The 21,402-nt window shown below is 29.4% G+C and overlaps 3 protein-coding genes across 4 annotated transcripts; 1 reads left to right on the top strand and 2 right to left on the bottom strand.

Moving 5' to 3' along the window:
* The first annotated feature begins 539 nt into the window (after positions 1-539).
* LOC145629951 (protein FAR1-RELATED SEQUENCE 5-like) lies at positions 540-3,332 on the top strand. The gene is made up of 5 exons (XM_081682191.1): positions 540-745; positions 839-1,166; positions 1,250-1,396; positions 2,214-3,090; positions 3,136-3,332. Exons 1-5 carry the CDS (start codon positions 540-542, stop codon positions 3,330-3,332), a joined length of 1,755 nt encoding a protein of 584 aa, XP_081538317.1.
* A 5,503-nt stretch (positions 3,333-8,835) lies between these two features.
* Positions 8,836-19,462, bottom strand: LOC145631403 (uncharacterized). 2 transcript variants are annotated; one of them, XR_014112388.1, is made up of 6 exons: positions 19,244-19,462; positions 18,138-18,554; positions 14,398-17,644; positions 13,467-13,886; positions 11,446-12,970; positions 8,836-9,147 (listed from the first exon to the last, which is right to left on the bottom strand). XR_014112388.1 is itself a non-coding variant. In XM_081683473.1 (5 exons), the coding sequence occupies exons 4-5, from the start codon at positions 13,586-13,588 to the stop codon at positions 11,875-11,877; spliced, it is 1,218 nt and encodes a 405-aa protein (XP_081539599.1). In that variant the 5' UTR covers positions 13,589-13,886; positions 14,398-17,644; positions 18,138-18,554; positions 19,244-19,462; the 3' UTR covers positions 11,041-11,874. The 2 variants fall into 2 exon arrangements, 1 of the variants encoding a protein (XP_081539599.1); XM_081683473.1 differs by lacking the exon at positions 8,836-9,147 and having other exon boundaries at positions 11,041-12,970.
* Positions 17,420-18,521, bottom strand: LOC145631272 (jasmonate-induced protein homolog). Its single transcript, XM_081683358.1, has 2 exons — positions 18,138-18,521; positions 17,420-17,644 (listed from the first exon to the last, which is right to left on the bottom strand). The coding sequence occupies exons 1-2, from the start codon at positions 18,519-18,521 to the stop codon at positions 17,420-17,422; spliced, it is 609 nt and encodes a 202-aa protein (XP_081539484.1).
* Positions 19,463-21,402: the final 1,940 nt, after the last annotated feature.

Genomic DNA, 21,402 nt, shown 5'->3' with positions numbered 1-21,402 from the left:
TATAATTCTAACTTTAATTTATAATTTGCAGAAGTCAATACAAGTACTACAGATATGAGTCATAGTACATTGACAGAAGAAAGTGCTAATCAAGCAGAAGTACAAATAGAAGATTATGCAGGAAGTCTATTAGGTTTTACAACATCAACTTTGAATGAAATATATGAACAATATAGGCTTCATGCTATGGTTGTAGGATTTAGTATAAGACATTCAACAACAAGATACACACAAGGACAACACAGAGAAATCAAAGGAAAGGATTTTGTTTGTTCTAAACAAGGATTCAGATGTATTAAAAAAGTTAAAAAAAACACCCCCTGCTCCAAAGGAAAACAAGAAACAAAGAACACATCAAGTCCCTGAAACAAGAACTGGCTGCAATGCATTCATTAGAGCAAAAAAAAAACAATGAAGGAATGTTTGTAGTTGAACAACATGTTATAGCACATAACCATGAGTTGACAAGAAGTGTATGGCAGCATTTACATAGATCAGAAAGAAAGATAACAGTAGACAAGGCAAAAGTCATTAATTTAATGGCAGATAGTGGATTAAGAACAGCTGATGCATTTAGATTAATAAGTAATGAAGCTGGTGGAGAAGAACTTGTAGGTCACACTATGACAGATCACTACAATTACATTTCAAGGAAGAAGATGAAAGAAATTCAAGGAGGTGATGCACAAACTGTGATAGATAGATTATATAAAAGACAAGCAGAAGATGAAGATTTCTTTTTCAGGTAAATTATAAAAGTAACAAGTAACTACACTTTTAATTATCAGTAACTATTGTATATTAATATTGATAGTAGTTCTTAAAATTTCTTTTTCAGGTTTAAGTTAGGAGGAGGTGAAAATGAAAACAAACTGAATGCTATCTTTTGGAGAGATTCTGAAATGAAAGAAGATTTTCAGATTTATGGAGATGTTGTAGTGTTTGATACCACATATAGAACAAACAAATACAATCTCATTTGTGCTCCTATTGTTGGTGTCAATAATCATTGGTTAAATATAATGTTTGGCTGTGCTTTTATAGCTGATGAGAAAATTGAAACATTTGAATGGGTTTTAGACACTTTTAAAAAATCAATGGGTGGTAGTGAACCTGCTTCAATATTCACAGATCAAGACTTGGCAATGTCTAAAGCGATTGAAAAGGTAATCTCTGAACTAAACTATAATTTCAATAAAATTATTTCTTGAATTATAAGATACAATAATAATTTATTTCACTCTTGTAGATTTTTTCTCACTCAAGACACAGATTATGTATTTGGCATCTAATAAAGAATGCTGTATCAAGATTTGTAGCATTAAAAAGAGATACATCATTCAAAGATGCATTCAACAAATGTCTCTCTGGTTGTGTGACAGAAGATGAATTTCAGGTAACCCCTATAAATATCTTTCTAATACAAGTAATTTTTTAAATTAACAAGTAACAAATATGATACTAATAACCTCTTTATATGAATAGGTAAACTCTTTATATGAACAAGTAACATTCTTATATTAACAAGTAACCTCTTCATATAAACAAGTAAACTATTCATATAAACAAGTAACACATATTTTACAAGTAACTTCTATATATCAACAAGTAACCCCATTTTATAAACAAGTAACACATATTTTACAAGTAACCTGTTTATATAAATAAGTAATTTCTTTATATTAACAAGTAACCTTTTTATATTAACAAGTAAACTCTTTATAAAGATAAGTAAGACATATTTTACAAGTAACTGCTTTATATTAACAAGTAATCTCTATTTTACAAGTAACACATAATAAACAAGTAACCTCTTTATAAAACAAGTAAACTCTTCATAAAAACAAGTAACACATATTTTACAGTAACCTCTTAATATCAACAAGTAACCTCTTTATATAAACAAGTAACACATATTTTACAAGTAACCTGTTTATATAAATAAGTAATTTCTTTATATTAACAAGTAACCTCCTTATATTAACAAGTAAACTCTTTATAAAAACAAATAAGACATATTTTACAAGTAACTCTTTATATTAACAAGTAATCTCTATTTTACAAGTAACCTCTTTATATTAAAAAAACTAATATTATATATTAACAAGTAACACATATAATAACAACATGTAAATACAAGTAACCATTAATATCTTAATACATTTAACCATTATATGTAACCTTTAATTAACTAGAAATTCATGAAATTACAGACATGCTGGGAAGGAATGATTGCCAAATACAAACTTGAAAACAATAAATGGTTCAAAAGGTTGTATGGACTGAGAGAAAAATGGTGTACTGCATTAAGCAAAGACTTTTTTTTTGCTGGTATATTATCATCACAAAGAAGCGAAAGTGCAAATAATGCAGTTAGGTTTAAGGCCAACAAAAACACAAGTTTGACAGATTTCTTCAAAATATTCAATCAAACAGTGAAGAGATGGAGAAAGAATGAGTCAGATGCAGATTTTAAATGTTCAAACTCCAACCCAACTTCTAGTATTCCTTTTATTGGTCCACTTAAACATGCTTCAGAGATATATACTCAAACCATTTTCAGATATTTTGAAACTGAATTTATGTACTCAATTGGATGCATAACCTATCTTCATGCTACGGTGGGAGATTTTTACTTTTATCAGGTACAAATTGAGTATGATGATAGTAGCAGGCAGAAGGTTACATATAATGCAGCTGAAAATAAAATAGCATGTTCATGCAAGAATTTTGAAGAACTTGGTTGGCTGTGTTATCATTGTATAAAGATCTTGCATCATCATAATGTAACAAGGATTCCTCTCTTATATATTTCACCAAGATGGACTAAAATTGCAAAAGCACATGTCTGGAAAAAAAAAGATGAAGATGTTGCAGAAAATGGATCTCAAACAGACAGATTAATGCCTTGGCGTCATACAATGGCAAGAAAAAGCTACAACCTACTAATCAAATGTCAAGAGTACAAAGAGACAAGGAACTTGGTAGAAGCACATTTCAAAATAATTCAAGACAAGGCAGATGAATTTATAAAGGAATTGGAAAAAAGCAAAGAGAAAGAAAATTTATCTGATCAACAAGAAGCTACAAGTGCTCCACAAAATACTTCAACTGATCATCATGAGACTTCCCCAGATGAGCAAAATAAAGAAGATATCCCTGCAGTCATGGATCCAGAAAAAGCAAACACAAAAGGAAGAAGCAAAAGAATAAAAGGGCACTTTGAAAAAGGCAAACAACCAAAAGCAAAAAAAACAAAGGCAATGCAAGCAAAAGCAAATACCAGAGAATTTGGAACAATAACTCCAGTTCACAACCCAAAGTTATTTTAGTGTAATATTTTAAATTTTTATATTATAGACATTTTATATTATTGTTAGATACTCTATATAATTGTCTGATACTTATAAACATTTTATATTATTGCCTAATAGACATTTTATATTATTGTCTGATACTTATAGACATTTTATATTATTGTCTGATACTTATAGACATTTTATATTATTGCTTGATACTTACAACAAGTAACCCTACTATTTTTTATTTATAACAAGTAACCCTCCTATTATCCATATAAGTAACACTTGTAGTATGTATCATATGTATAACAAGTAACCCTGCTATTTTTCATTTGTAACAAGTAACCCTCTTAATTCTTCTTTTATTCATATAAGTAACCCTTTTATTAGGTTAAAAGTAACTATCCTAAGTGACCAAGTAATCAAAGTCATACAAATAACCAAACTATTAACAATTCAAGTAACTACCTATTATTTATATTACATATAACAAGTAATCTAATAAATACAAGTAACAATCTAAGTCATTAAACTAACTTATATCATACAAGTAACACATTTCATTCAAGTAAGTTTAATAATATTATACATCAAACTTAAAATTCACACCAGTAACCAAACAGAAACCAAATTCATATAAAAATTCATACAAACTTTACTAAATTTTCCTAATTGAATTTATTTATTAAATTCCTTACTTATTCCTTGAAGAACGCCTTTGAGAAGCCTGCTTAGAAGAATCAGCTATCTTCTTTTTCTTAGCCTCTTCTGCCATTTTCTCTGCAGCAATAGTTGCAGCAATCAAAAATTCTTCTTCTTCCCTAATTGCCTTTTCTTTATCAGTTACTTGATCTTGTTCTGCTTCAGAAAATAATTTTTTTCCTTGGTTACTCTTTTTCTTCATCCCTAAACTTCTTTTTTTGCTTTTTGACAAACTAGCCTTCTTAGCTTTTTTTGCCTGCTCAACCATATTTTTTGCCTTTTCTATTTTTTCATTAAGTATGACTTCAGCATAAATCTCTTCATTCTTCTCACCAAAAGCATTCACATTTGACAAAACTTCTTCTCTTCTTAAATTCAAGTTACACAATACAAGAGAGGCACATATTTCTGCCCTAAAACGCCGTCTTTCTAGTGCCTATAAAATAATATATATTAAAAAACAATATTAAGTAACATAAAAATAACAATAAAAATAAAATGAAAACAAAAATATAAATATAATACCTCAGTCAAACTTTTACATCTAAAGGCTTTCCCTTCATATGTTGCACTATGATACAAACAAAATACTCCACAATCATATGTCTCCACAGCACACTTTTGAGAATCAAGCGGAATCATACGAATGTTAAAATCTTTGACAGATTCTCCATTATCATGGCCTTTTAGAACCAAATATTTTGACATATACATTCTCTGAAACAATAATAAAAAAAACATTATCAGTTACAAGTAACTCTAGTTATTCACAATTAATAAATAAGTCACTGAATAAAAAGTAATTGATGACAAGTAATACAAGTAACTCATAACAACCAACTCAAAACAATTCAAAACAAGTAATAAATACAAGTAACTTTTAACAAGTAACTCATAAATTCAAAACAATTAATAAAAACAAGTAACTCATGACAAGTAATACAAGTAACTAAAACAAGTAACTCATAACAAGTAACTCATGACAAGTAATACAAGTAACTCAAATCAAGTAACTCATGACAAGTAATACAAGTAATTCATAACAAGTAACTCATGACAAGTAATACAAGTAACTCATCATAAGTAACTCATGAAAAGTAATACAAGTAATTAAAACAAGTAACTCATGAAAAGTAATACAAGTAATTAAAACAAGTAACTCATAACAAGTAACTCATAACAAGTAATACAAGTAATTAAAACAAGTAACTCATAACAAGTAACTCTTAACAAGTAATACAAGTAACTCATAACAAGTAACCCATAACAAGTAACTCATAACAATTAAAAACAAGTAATAGAAACAAGTAACTTATAACAAGTAACTCATGAATTCATAACAAGTAATACAAGTAACTCATAACAAGTAACCCATAACAAGTAACTCATGACAAGTAATACAAGTAACTCAAAACAAGTAACACATAACAAGTAACTCATAACAATTCAAAACAAGTAATAAATACAAACCCATAACAAGTAACTCATGACAAGTAATACAAGTAACTCAAAACAAGTAACCCATAACAAGTAACTCATAACAATTCAAAACAAGTAATAAATACAAGTAACTTATAACAAGTAACTCATGAATTCATAACAAGTAATACAAGTAACTCAAAACAAGTAATACAAGTAACTCAAAACAAGTAACTCAAAACAAGTAATACAAGTAACTCAAAACAAGTAATACAAGTAACTCATAACAAGTAATATATAAAAAGTAACTCATAACAAGTAAATCATAACAAGTAACTCATAAATAGTAAAAGCAAACCAAACCAAATTATATAACAAGTAACTCATAATAAGTAACTCTAACAAGTAACTTTTAAAAAGTAACTCAAAACAAGTAACTCATCAAATTATACTTTTTATAACAAAACAAATAAACAATATAAGTAAACTAATGAAACAAGTAAACCAATTAACAGCACAAAAAAGGAGGAAACCATAAGATCTTGTAACAGCAAAACAAAACATGTAACATATAACAAAAATTTTAATTAACTGAGTACAGAATATAAGTAACCAATATAATTTAAAAACAATCAAATATTTTAAAAACAATCAAATATTGTATACTTACTATGTACCAAGTGAGAGTGTAATACTCTGTGTGAAATTCATCAAAATTTGTTGAAATTTTGAATTTTTTTGTAGCTTTCCCTTTTTTTGAAACATCTTCTTTTTTTGATTTGACATTATCATCAACTTCCACTTGCATAGAATAAGTTCGATTATCCAGATAGTCAACAGTTTCAGTGATGAAATTTATGACAACAGTAGAGTAGTGATTTCCATAATAAATGGGTATGAATATCTATAAAAAAAATTAAAAAAGTATCAGTTTTTATTATCAAGTAACCCTATAAAAAAATACTTTAAGAAATAGAAATAATAACATAGTGAAGAACACACATACCAACACGGCATCAAATAATTCACAACAGTTGACAGACTCAATCCACATATCCCATGCTCCAAATACTTCTTTCTCATATATGCAGCCTTCTCCATTATATAAACAGCACAAAAGAGGCCACTGTAGAATAAATATAAAAAAAATTGTATAACCAATATTAATAGAAACCAAAATAATTAATTATTGAAAATTAAAAAACAGTAGTAATAAATTACCATATATTCACCACCAAAAAAGAGTCTTGGATTTTCATCATTTTTTTTTTAACCTCAACATAATTCAGCAGGATAAAAAAACAATCCAAAATTCTGCTTGATATCATTTCCTTCGGAAACAATGTTAAAAATTTTTCACGAGGCAAACTGTAGAACTCATTAAAATAAACAAGGAGTTCCCTGTTTAAGCATAATAAAAAAAAAATTCAAACAATAAGTAACATAAATAAACAATAGAGGACATAAAATTAAATCATAAAAAACAAGTAACTACTTACACAGGTAATAACATATAATAAACAAGTAACATAAAATAATAAAAAAGTAACACAAAATAGGTAACACAACAAAAAAAAAAGAAACATACATAAAATAATAAACAAGTAGCACAAAATAGGTAACACAACAAAAAAAAAACAAATATAAACAAATAAACAACTTAATCAACTCAAGAATAAGACAAGTAACACCATTAATGAAACAAGTAACAATATAAAAAGTAACATATATATAAGATTCATAACTATTAAAACAAATAACTTCTAAAACAAATAAAGTAATAAATATAAATAAGTAACTCAATAAAAAAAAAGAAACAAATATGAACAAGTAACTCCATTCAACAACAAACCAAGACACACCATTTAACCAGCAAACTAAACATATGTTAAAAAGTAACAAGTAACACATAAAAATAAATGTTAAAAAGTAACAAGTAACACATAAAAATAAATATACAAGGAACATAAATAAAAAGTAACAATTTACAAGTAACACTTATATAAATAATAATAAATACATAAACTTACGAATCAGAAACTTCTGAATATTTCTGAAGAAAACAGTAATCAGCAACCATCAGCCGTAAACTCCTCATTCTTGATACTCTCTTGCAGTTAAGCCTCATAAATTTTGAGATTAACTGTAATTTATAACCACCATATGCAACACAGTTAATATCACAACTAAGTAATTCAGCAGACTGTACAGCAGTATCATCAGAATTTATGTTCTCCTCACCATCAGGCATCCCAGCATCATCCTATTTTTTCCTAAGAATCTGATAAGATTCTTCAGGAGTGCAACCAGCCACAAATGATGTTAACACTTCTTTTCTTTCTCTCTTTTTTCCTTTTACCTGAGTAGGATCCTTTTTTTGAGAGATCTTTTTCTCAGAATTCTTTTTTTGAGAGGTCTTCTTTTTAGAATAAGATGCCTTTTTCAAAGTTTCAACAACTTGTTTGGATGAGGAATCAACAGGCTGTTTGAATGAGGGATCAACAGGCTGTTGAGAAAAAGTACCATCCTTTTTAGATAACTCTCTGTCTGCAACAAGAATATCATTTCTCTGTAATTCTCTAAGTTCATCAAGCCATTGTTGAGTTGAAAGTTGAACAACTTCTTCAAGAACTTCAACATTTTGAAGGATATTATCCTGAGATGAAATGTCAATAACTCCTTCATCCAAAATATTTTCTGTGTTTGAAGGTTTGAATCCCTGACTTGGCAAAATTATTTCAGTAGGATTTATCTCAGTATGAGCTAATTCTTGACTAGAAATGGTAGCCAGAGTTTCTAAACTTTGAAAAATGTCTTGAGTTCCTGAAACTTGGACATTGTCTTGGCTTGATTTAACTTCAAAATTACCTTGGCTAGTTGCCAAATCCTGAGTTGAGATCACAGGACTATACACAACAATAGCTTTCGAATTTGAATCAGAATTAACTGGAGCTACATCAGAATTAACAGGAGCTACATCATCAGAAGTACAATCAGCAATAGGACCTCCAAGATCAGAAGCAACCTCCGACTGTGCAACTACTTTCGCATTTGAAGCAGAATTAACAGGAGCTCCAATATCAAAAGCAGCTTGAAAATCTGAAGGTTCACCAACTTGAACCTTGGCAAGAACAGATTTTTTTTCAGCAGAAGCAGATGATAATTCAAAAACCTCTGAAAGAACTCTAAATTTTACATCAGCAGAAGATGTTCCTACATCAGCAGCAAAAGTTTCTTCTTGTTTATCATATGTGGAAGCATTATCATTATTTTCATCTAAATTAATAGATTGAACAATATCTTCAACAACTTTTCTTGCACGAGAAGCACCAAGGAAATCATCAATCATAGGATCTTCTTCAGTTGAAACTGACTGAATATTAACATTATGAATAATGGTCTGAAAACCACCAAGAGATAACTGATTTGCAACTGATCCATTTCCAGGATCAGTACAAGAAAAGAGATTAAATGAAGGCATTTCATCCACAACTTTCTTCATTTCAATATTCTGTTTCACAATCTTATCAATTTGATCCCAGAAAGAATGATCATTGTATATTGGATCTAATTGTGACAACATAGGAGATTTATCCTTTTCAAGTTGTTGAACAGGCACTTCAACAGGTTTCCATTGCCGCTTCATTGATTCAATATACAGCTCAAATTGATAAGACATCAATTTCATGTCTCTCTGCATCAACATATAATTCTTTTCCACATCCTACACATAAATCACTTTAACAAATTAATACAGAAACAAGTAATTCATAACAAATAAACCATACAAGGATCACCAAACAAGTAACAGGAAAACAAGTAAAAAAAATAAAATAATTCAAAACAGGTAATAAATACAAGTAACTTATAACGAGAAATAACTCATAACAAGTAACTTATGACAACTAATACAAGTAACTCATGAATTCAAAACAATAAATAAATACAAGTAACTCATAACAATAACTCATAACAATAACTCATAACAAGTAATACAAGTAACTCATAACAAATAATTGATAAAAAGTAATACAAGTAACTCATAACAAGTAACTCACAACAAGTAACTCATAACTAGTAGAACCAAACCAAAACCAAAATATATCAAATAAATCATAACAAGTAATTCAGAAAAACAAAACAAGTAACCATAAAAACAAAACAAGTAATCAAAAATAAATAAACCCATAACAAGTCAATCAACATTAAGTAACCCCTAAAAAAGTAAAGTTGAAAAAGTCTTGGAAAAGTTCAATAAAATTGAAAAACTAATTTATTCCCTCATCAAAAAGTCATACAAATTTAAAAAAATGAATTAATTACATGATCAAAAAGTAAAAAAAAAACCTGACTACAATAATTATTTCTTCATAGGTAATCTGACTAAATTACAGATTAATAATTTTGTTCAAAAGAATTAATTACATGATCAAAAAGTAAAAAAAAAAACCTGATTAAAATGATAATTTCTTCCAAATAATCTGACTAAATTACAGATTAATAATGTTGTTCATACATAGCATTTTCTATATAAAGGCTGTTTAAAAATAAATGTTTTCTATTTTTAAACCAAGGTTTTCTATTAAAAGATTTAAATTTAACAACCTAACAACCTATATTATTTCTATATAAGGTTGAATATTATTCTTCTACAATACAATATTCTTAGTAAATAAGGAAAATGGCTGATTTCTACGCAAATAAAGAAAAATGTTCTGTTAAAGTCAGATCAATTCATCGGAATAGTCTGGTAAATATATTATACATTAAGTTTTAAATTTATACATTTGTTTTATGTTTTACTAAAATTTTAATAATTTCCTTTTTTTTATTATTATATTTCAGCCACTTCCTGCAGAATGGAGAACTTTTCTTTTAAAATTCAGAAATCATGTTAGAGTCTACGGCGGTAATAATGGTAGACAAGGCAGATTTTGGGAAATTAGAGTGATAAGCGTAGAAGAAGATACAAGAGCGTGTAGTGGTGTTTTAATTGATCGTGAATGGGAAAGCTTCATGACTACTAACAACATTGTTCCTGGAGACAGACTTGATATTTACCATGATAATAATACCATTTATATTAGAGTTTTTAATGCTGATGGTATTGAAAGGCTTCCTACCGATGCACAAAATGGTTCCAATGTATAAATTTATTTATAAGATTATGTCTAATAAATATGCTTCCTACTGAAGCATAATATGATACTAATGTATATTTTTTTTATTAAGATTGTTTGAAATAAATATATTTTAATCAAAAATACTAATATTTTTATCACCAATTAATTGTTTATCTGAAATTAAAACAAGTAAGTCGTAATAAGTAACTCATAAAAAGTAATCCACAAAACAAGTAACTTCACAAAACAAGTAACCCCCCCCCCCCCCCCCACAAAACAAGTAACTCTTAACAAGTAACCCAAAACAAGTAACCCCAAAAACAAGTAATCCCAAAAAACTAGAAACTCCAAAAAACAAGTAACCCACAAAACAAGTAAACCCAAAAAACAAGTAAACCCAAAAAACAAGTAACTACAAAAAACAAGTAACCCCTCCACAAAACAAGTAACTCTTAAAAATTAATCCCTCGACAAAACAAGTTACCCCCAAAACAAGTAATCCCAATAAACAAGTTACACCCAAAACAAATAATCCCTAAAAACAAGTAACCCCAAAAACCAAGTAACCCAAAAAACAAGTAACTCTTAACAAGTAACTTCAAAAACAAGTAACCCCCAAAACAAGTAAATCCAAAAACAAGTAACCCCCAAAACAAGTAACTCTTAACAAGTAAATCCAAAAACAAGTAACCCCCAAAACATGTACCACACAAAACAAGTAATTTTTAACAAGTAACTCCAAAAACAAGTAACTCCAGAAACAAGTAACTCCAAAAACAAGTAACTCCATAATACAAGTAACACCAAAATAAAAAAATAAATTAACAAATAACTTATAACAAGTAACGCCAAAATAAAAAAAATATATATATTTAAGTAAAAATAAAAAAAAAACTCACATTTTTTGCAATTTGACAAATTTCTTCATTTGTCTGGAACTTGATATGTTACCAGACGAGAACAACTAGCAATATCAAGAGTTTGACCAATATCACCTCTCACTTCTGAATTAACTCCACCAACAACTTCATTATCTACAGATCGATCATCTTGAACATCTTCTGAAACCTTATATTTCTCAATTATTTTTTCAATTTCAGAGTCATTAGCCTTTGAAGTGAAACGTATTCTCTTCGATGCATTATCAGCCTCATTTTCATCCTCTGCCCCATCAGAAGGTTTATATTTCTCAAAAATTTTCTCAATCATATTTGAATCATCCATTTGTTCCTTATCATGATCAATATAAAAACCAGCCTTCTTTAAGAAACGCTTTCTCTTTTTTTGTTTTTGATGTTCCTTTTGTTCTTCCTTTTCCTCTATCTCTACTATTTTTTTGTTCCCTTTTTTTCTACATTTTTCTTTTTTGAAGGTACAACTTCTGCACTTTTTCCCTTCACTTCTTTTTTATTCTCTTCCTTTTTTTCTTCTTTCTTCTTTTTCTGACTAAGACTCTTTTTCTTATCTTCTTTTTCTTCTTTTTTTTTGTCCACTTTTTTGTCTACACTAACAACAGTCTCTTTCTTTTTTCCCTTCTTTTTTTCTGTTTTCTCATCTTTCTTCTTAGCAACAGAAGAAACCACAGTCTTTCTTTTCTTCAAATCCATCTTTGCTGACTCATCAGCAATACCAACATCAGTCACAGGAAATGTATCCTCATCTAAACTTCCATTACCATAATGTCCCATTTCCTTCGCCAACCTATCTTTAAAAGTGTCATCATCCCAATGCTTGATCAAAGGCAATGACTTATCAACAGAAAACCCTTCCACTTGAATCCTATGAAAATAACATATCTGAAGCAACAGAATGCATCCAGGCACATATTTTTGTGTACGAGAACAACTAGCCAACTTATCACACAAATCATCTAAAACATACTGACACCAGTAGAAGTTTTTGATAAGCTTAACATCCTCCAAAGCTAAAACCAATTTGAAGTCAGCTGATCGATTAGATGTTGGAGCAAGTAATGTCACCATTACATACATAACAAAGCATTTTTTAAACTCATCATTGCCTTTTAGCATCTCCTCATCATTTATCATCTTATTCCACAAGAGAGGAACTGATATATCTAAAGACTTTGTTCCATATAATTTCCTCCAATTTGTCTTCAAATCAGAATTCTTCCTTTTCAATGAAAGAGGAACAGAAGTTGCTCCCATAGGAATCATAAAAACATCATGAACATCAGCTGCTGTTAGCTGAAAACTTTTCCCAGAAGGTAAATCAAACTTGCAATTCTCAGAATCAAATGAACTGCAGAGCCAACGTACCATTTCTGTTGGAAAGTAATTCAACTTAATGAATTGTAAACTCCCAAAACCAATAGCTTTTACAGCTTTAAGTTGATCATCACTTAATTTCTTAAATAATTCCATAACACCAGCAGGTCTACTACGTAAAACAATTTCATCATCCCTAAAAGAAAATAAAGTGTAAGAAAATACTTAATCACCAAAACAAGCCATAACAAGGAACAACATAAAACAACATAACAAGTAACACAATAACACAATATCAATAACAACATATCAAGTAACACCATAACCATAAACAAGTAACACCATAAACAAGTAACATCATAAACAAGTAATACAATAATAAGTAAAAAAAAAAAAATTATTATAACAAAGGATACCAAACAAGGAACACCAAAAGAAGTAATCTATAACAAGTAATCATTCATACCTTAATCAAACAAGTAATCTATAACAAAGGATACCAAACAAGTAACACCAAAACAAGTAACATCTACAAACTTTAACAAAATTTTGTGCTTAACAAGTACTGTCATATAAATTTTCATCTAAACCCCTGGTATAATCAAAATTAAATCCTTAATTTTAGTATAATCAAAATTAAGTCCTTAACAATATAACAATAAAACAAGTAATACATATATAAGTAATCATACCCCTCTTCAAGTTTTACAACTTCAACAACTTGACTAGATTTTGCAGCAGGTTTTCGACCTCTGCGTGCTCGTGTATTAGGAACTTTTGGTTTAACATCAACATCAGGTTTATGTTCATCCATGATATTAACATTATCAAGAGATTGAACAACCACCTCAGCAGTGACATCTTTTGCAGCATTCACATTATCAACATTAGAATCTCAGCATTCAAATCAACATTATTCTTATCTTTATTATTCAAATCATCAGAACCCTTAGAAGACTTCAAATCTTTAACAAGAACATCTTCTTCAATTTCATCTTCATCAAGGATATATCTCGCCCTTTTTTTAATTACTTTACCCCCTTCGATTTCTCCAATTGTTTCGTCCTCCATGGATTCTTCACTAGACTCATCCTGTGTAACATTCACTTTCTCTATTGATTCAACAAATAAATTATATCAGTAAAATAAATACAATCAATCAAGCCCTAATATACATAATCAATAATACATAAGAGACACTAAACTCAACAAAATAAAAAATGAAATAAATACAAGTAACACTTAAAATAGTAACAAGTAACGCGCGCTAAAACTACTAAAATCAAATAAGGGTTTAAATTAACTCATTATAGAAACAAAACAACACAAAATAAAGATTTTGAAACAGCGAAACAAAAATTAAACCTAACAGTTGCAAAAATAATAACAAAACCCTAAGAAACAAACAAGTAACATTTAAAAAACAACAAAATAAACAAGTAACTCTTCAAAAAAATTAAAACATAGGATGAAAAATTAAGAAAAATCAATTGAAACAGAGGACAAAACAACGGAAATAGATGACAAAAAAAACGAAAGAATGATCAATAATTGAATCAAAATTCACAAATCAAAAAATAATTCAAAATTCATGAAAAGGTAAAAGTTAGAATTTCAAAGTACCTGGTTCATCGACGACTTTACAAGAAGTCGATCCTTTCTTTCCCTTAGGATGAATAATCTTCAATTTCACCATTTGAAACAATTGCGAAAATATAGAAAATTTTAGAATATTTGAAGAGAGAACAAAGAGATATTTAGAGAGATAACAAACATAGAATGAAAGAGAAAGAAAAAACTAAGAAAATTAGGAGAGAGAAAATAAAAATGGGTAGTAATGGCGGTTCGATTGAAAAGACTTGTACTCAGTAATAATGGCGGTTTTTTTAGAAAATTAGAAATAAAAAAAAAAGAATTCAAATAAAACGGTTGATATTCTATAATAACGGAGAAAGAATTGGGCCCGTTATTTTTTTTATTGAACTCCGTAATATATTGGGCCATAATGCAATGGGCCCGTTATACGTGCTGGCCACACCATGTGGCCAGCCACATACAAAAATTAGTGTAATAAGAGAGTGAATTTATTCAGTCACCTTATCAATATGTTTTCAAAATTAATTAATTAAGGCTGGAAAAAAAAAACTCATTACGGTAGACTTGGTCTTTTAACGTGATAATTATTATATTTATGATAATATTTATTGCAGTTTAGGATAGATTTTTTTATGTATATTTTGTATCCTTATTGTATTAGATTTCCTAACGTGATTAGGATTAATATTGTAAACTCTATATACATGGGAATCAGGCCTATGCTACAACCACACTTCAAACCCCATAGTTTTTGGCTAGTTCAAAATTGATATATATCTCTGTTAAATTTCGAAACAATATGAAATGGGTCTGGGCAACCCGACTAAGGAGGAGGAGAGTTTGGTCTACAAACAAGGCTTTGGAGCTTCCATACTAAAACCAATTGGCAATAGTAGGAGTTACTCCTCTACCTTATAAAGTGAAACCACCTCTCCTGTTTTTCCAATGTGGGACACTCACAAGTGATACACATTGGGTTCCAACAATCTCTATCATGCTTCGTCACAATTGAAATTAAAGGGGGTTTTGAGCTTTTGACCAATGATTTTTTTTTTTTTTTTTTTCATTAGGTTCTTATTTTGGGCTTTTTAACATGGTCAAATAACAACAAATAAGTGTTTGGTAATTGACTTTTTATCTTAATTGAAAAAAGCAGTCTTACTAGTTTTTTGCTTCACCTTATTATTTTTCCGCCCTTAATTACTTTTCACTAATTAACACTTCCTCTGTTTTCTTTTAATTGCAATACACCTTTTTAACACGTTTTTTAGAAATTGATTAGAGTAGGTAAACGAAATAATTTATCAAAATAATTTTAACACCAAGATTAGAGAAGGGTTATTAAAAGTATGTGTATAAATTATTTTGATTAATTTGTCCGTTTACATATTCTAATAATCTATTCCCTAAAGTGCATGCTAAGAAGGTGTGTTGCATTAAAAAAAAAAAGACCTAGGAGCTAATTATTAGCTATTATTCCCTCCGTTTTAAATCCTTTTTTCAGTTTTTGGCCGTTTTTAAATACTTGCTCCATTTTAAATACTTACAATATTTAATTCATTTCTCTCACCTAATGAACCCAACATAAATAATATTTTATTAATTTCATATTCTCTCCTCCATTCTCTCAACTACTTTTGTTTTTTTTTTTTTTATATATAATTTTTAATATTTTCCCCTACCCCACTATCTCCATATTATATTACTTTATCCAATTTTTCCTAAAATTCAGCGCAGAAAGAAATGAAGCAAGTATTTAAAAACGGAGGGAGTAGTGATTAACGGAAACTAATTCGACTGAAGAGTTCTTTCATCAATCATGTAAACAGACTTCAAAAGCACTTACCTACTATCAAAAGCCAACCACATTAATCCCTCATCATTGCATCAAAAGTAAATGTTGATCCATGAACTTTCCTTACAAACACTTTTTTTTTTTTTTTTTTTTCACAAAGTTGCATCACCTTAGTACCTTTCCCAATAGAATTCTTATTTCCATTTAAAGTCGCTACTTTCAATCTTAGGTCCTTGCTTAGGGTCATTTTATTTCAATTCAATTCAGTTATACCTAGTGTCTCTCCTTATTCTAATAACAAAGTCGTTTGACTCGTTTCTCTATTCCAACATCTTTCTCAAGAAAATTCTTATTCTCTAACAAATTAAAGTTGTTTCTTTATTCCAATGTCTTTCCAAAGAAAATTCTAATTCCCTAACAAAGTGGTGTTATCATCTTGGCATATTTGCCGAGATAATGCCTTATCCTCCAACAATGTTTTGCTTCTATCTCAATACAATTAAATTCAATCCATTCCTTCCCTTATACATTGAATCCCCTCTAATGAACCTGACATTTGATGGAACAATCAACTTCAATTTCAACTACAACGACATCGATTGCAGACACCGGACACATGTATAGTAGTATGTTTTCCAAATACCTACGTTACACATAGGATTATAAGCTGGAATCATAGAGCATTTCAAACTAGGAAAATTTGTGTAAAAGGACCTTTTAAGTGTTTGATTTTGTTTAAAAGGACCTTAAAGTAAAAATTAGTGAAACAAAACTTTTTAAATTGTATTAATTATGTTGTGATAGGGTACTAGGTTGAGTTTTTCGGGTGGTCAATGATGGAGCTCCGGCATTGACTCTCACGTGGGAGTCACCTGACTTTTGAAAAAATTAACCTCATCTACTTTACACTCAATTGTGTGAAATTGCAAAGTTTTTTATTTCCTTGAAAGAAATTCTAATAAAAGACAGTTTCTAAAACTAAAAAAAAAAATCTCTATAAGTAACCAATCGACTGAGTAACACCTGAATTGAATAACCCTTATATATAAGTAATCTCGGCCACACAATTAAGCACCGTTAATTTATTTTTTTTTGACAAGAGCAACACCATTAATTTTAAAATTCGAAGAGAGAAACAACCCAAGCGTCAAAATATAAACATAGTGTCGTAGTATTCGAAGTTAGTGATCGATACAAGCACCTTTATTTAATCGCGTACATTATTAGAGATAATTGGACGTCCTTGTTAGCTAGCTAGTAACGCCCTCTCTGAGTAGCTGGCTTGTGCTGAGGGTCGATCATCTTGAACGTTGCAAGAATCAAAGCAGAGTCATTCTTTGGGTTAATTTCAGCGAAGGCCGTGCATCCAGTAGTTTGGTCTGTGTAGTTACTTACTTTGCTAGATTTATCCAGTTTTTCTTCGATAACATTCCAATCTATGTTGTCGAAGTCCTTTTTATTGCCAGTTTCAACATATACCTGAAACATAAATAAGCTTATGCTTCCAATTAATGATTTTGAAGAACAAATTCGACCCATTGTCATTCATAATCAGACCACATTAGATGAAATTAATAGTGTAAAAATAATTGAAAATTGTACTGTCATCCTTAAAATGACTATCATTATACTCTATTTTTTGCTAATATATATTTTTTTAATCAAACTTATTAAAAAAGATTTTTCTTTTATAAAAGTACATATTTTCAAATTTCAAATATTGATTAAAAAAACCATTTTTTTTAATTAAGTTTGACCGGCAAAAAATAAATAAATAATATCATCCCATCAAAAGTAATTATAGTCTAGTAATCTTAAAGATGACTATTATAGAAACATCCATAAATAATATCTATAAATAATACGGAGTAATCGGACTAGAGCATACCAGAACAAAATTAAACTTAAAATATTCAGATCAAAATACCTTTATGATCTCGATATAATTTTGAATAGCACTCCGATATATTACCTGGTTGTTGGGAGGAACCGGGCCACCGGTAACAATAGGCGCAGACCAAGCCAAGAGCCATGCACCTTGAGTTGTTTGATTGATCTGGCCATAGTACACTACTGCGCCCTTGGAGCCATAAACAGGGTCCGGCAAATGGCCAAAACTATCTGAAGTTTTGGGGCTCATGCCAGAGGGATAAAAAGAAACCACACTTCCATACCAATCATTAGACTGGAGAAACATCAGCCCAATATCCTTGGTTTCATTACTCATTCCAACCAGCGCAGCTCTATGTCCTTGACAATTGTTCCTTATTATTGGTTTTTCTATCACTTTTGCCTCTGCTTTTTGCATCTCATTTTCCTTGTTTGTTACACATTCCACCTCTATTTGTCTGTTCATGTCTCTCAACGCTAAATTTTGATATGGATCGGCCTGTATTTGATCATTGATATATTTAATATTTTATGTATTAACGAAAGTATACAGAAAACTAAAGTTTATAAATTCAACAATATTTATAATACTATTTCCAATCAATCAATCAATCAAAGCCTTAATCCCAAAAGTGGGGTCGGCCCCCACATTCCAAGAACCAATCCGCAAACTAAATTCTTTTCTCCCACGCTCCCTCCTGATCCCAACTCCAAGCCCTTGATTATTTGACACCACAATTGGGCAATATGGCGCGTCGCTTCTGGGCGACGACCTAGCAAATAATGGCTAACAAATAATGGCTAACAAATAATACATCATTGTTTAGACTATAATAAGCTAAGTTCGGTCTATTAGACTGGTTTATTTGTACCTTTTAGCCTTGAAGTTCAAGTTTCAATTCTCAAAGGTAAAATGTCATCTCTTACTCTTCTTCCCTGACCACTCTAAAGAGTGAGCATAGCCAGCTAACCCAAACTAGGTTTAAAAATGTCACAACTCTAGTTTGAGTAAGATAAATGGTATAAATTAATTAATGATTTATTATAATACGACATGAGAATGGTATGACATACATGATATGATGATAAAACTAGCAATAATAGCAATACAAATATGTTTACTTAAAAAATAGCCATAAAATTAACATATGCAAACTAATAATAATAAGCGAGATAAAGAGAACTAACCTTGAGTGTTGAAAATTTGAGACTATATGATGCTGGTTGATAAGATGTCTCCGGTTCTCCACTATAATTATGCTTTGCGTTGCACTATTTATTGTAGTTTACACTTGAGAGATAAGAGATATTAAAGAACGGAAGGAAAAAAAAAAAAAAGTAATGGTTGACATAGGAATTGAATTCCCACACGTTTCCATGAATTTTTAATTCTTTTTTTTTTTTCAAGCAAACCACATATATCTAATTTTATAACTCAAAAAATATTACTCCGTAATTTGTTTTACATAATGTAAAACTGAGGTAGTATTTTATATTCCTTTTGCTTTTATATCATTTCATTTCAAATATTCTCCTTTAATAAATATATATACTTCCTCCGTTTCTTTTTAGTTGACACGTTTCTTTAGTCACGTTTGTCAATGCATAAATTAAATCGTTAATATCTTTAATTACTGATAAGCAAAAATTATATAAAACAAATTACGAAAATAATTTGATATTATTAAAATTTGATATTATGAAAATAATTTGATAAGCAAAAATTATAAAAATTTCGAATAATATTCTATTGCTTTCTTTTTCTTTTGTATTTTAATGAGCCTTAGGCTTTTGAAAAATGTTGATAGGGGTATGTGGGGCTTGCACATAAAGGGACCGGTTCCAAATTTACTTAAATTTTCGTCAGTAGGAGAAAATTTTGCAATGGTACAATATTTTGTAGCTATTGTAATTATTAAATTATGGTCATACATTTGTCAATATAATTCCGTGTCATTCATTAAGTTGACTTAGGGATATTTTGCTCAGCTTAATCTCAGTTCACTTCAGTTCCCAATTTACTTCTCTCATAAACAATTCATTTCAGCTCTATTTAGTTTAGTTCAGTTCAATATCAATAAGTTCAGTTCAATTTATTTAATTTATTTTTAGTAAATCGAAACAGACCCTTAAAACAACTTTTACTTTAATTATGTAGTAAAAATATTGGTTTCTCTTTCTCAAAATCAAACAATTGCAATATCTCCTTTCTCTCTAATCTCTCTAATCCTCATGATGCTCCAAAATTAAAACTACATCTGCCAAAATTCCATCAATCTTCATCTCCTCTCACCTTTCTTCCTTTTTTGTGATTTTATGTGCTATCATAGTACCATACTACCATGAATAATTTATTGATGCTATTTGATTATAACTAATCTGATCCGATCGAACTCCTAACGTTATATATATTGTGTATGGAAATTAAATTCAAATTTCTCATCAAGACCACATGTCAAGGCTGTAATTATTGTTGGAACTATTCGTCAATGGAGAAGCAGTTATGAATAAATGGAGATTTAGTGTTTTTTTAATGCTAAAAGTAGTTTTATTTACATTAATTTTGCTTTGGGTTAAATAAATAAATAATAAAAAAAAAAAATCACAGTTAAACATATGAGTGTATAAGATCTCCTCCTTCAAAATAGAGGGTCTAGAACAAAAGTAATATAGTGGTCATAATCTTTATGTAGTCATTGAATACTCTTTCCCATCAATAGGATTACTACATTACTAAAATTACAATACAAACAACGATGCTAATAATATTATTGTATACGGAAATCTGTTATAAAGTCAATTCTATACATACTAATTATCTCACGTATGAAAACTTCATGCACTATATAATAGATATTCACATATTCTTACATGCGCTCAACCATCATATATGGGGGTTACTTCGTTAAATTAGTGCTACAGAGATTAACTACATGGGTTATTTTGTCAGTGTGTTAAGCTGTGTATTTAGTAGTGTATTGTATAGTTAGCTCTTTGGGTTATATGTGCTTATAAGCCCGATTTATTTTGTATATATACGCTGATCTACAGTAATACAAACCACGAAAAATTAATTCGTAACATGGTATCGGAGCTTCTACATTCTAAACCCTAAAAACCCTAAAAAAAATTCTATTCTCACTAATTTTCACTAATCGACATGGGTGAAGAAGGCAAGATTGTAATCATTTTATTAAAATTACTAATAACATTGTAGCATCAGCATTAGCAACAGTTTCAGTGAAGGTCAGGCCTCCAAGAGTTAATATTTTACAACCCATAAACGTACTTAGCGGTACCATATACAAAGAAGTAGGGGACAAGGCTGCTAGCAGAAAAAATTACAT

Source organism: Chenopodium album, chromosome 5 (assembly GCF_948465745.1).
Source record: "Chenopodium album chromosome 5, dcCheAlbu1.1, whole genome shotgun sequence".
In the NCBI taxonomy this organism is placed as follows: domain Eukaryota; kingdom Viridiplantae; phylum Streptophyta; class Magnoliopsida; order Caryophyllales; family Amaranthaceae; genus Chenopodium; species Chenopodium album.
This window is presented reverse-complemented; position numbering and strand designations above follow the sequence as displayed.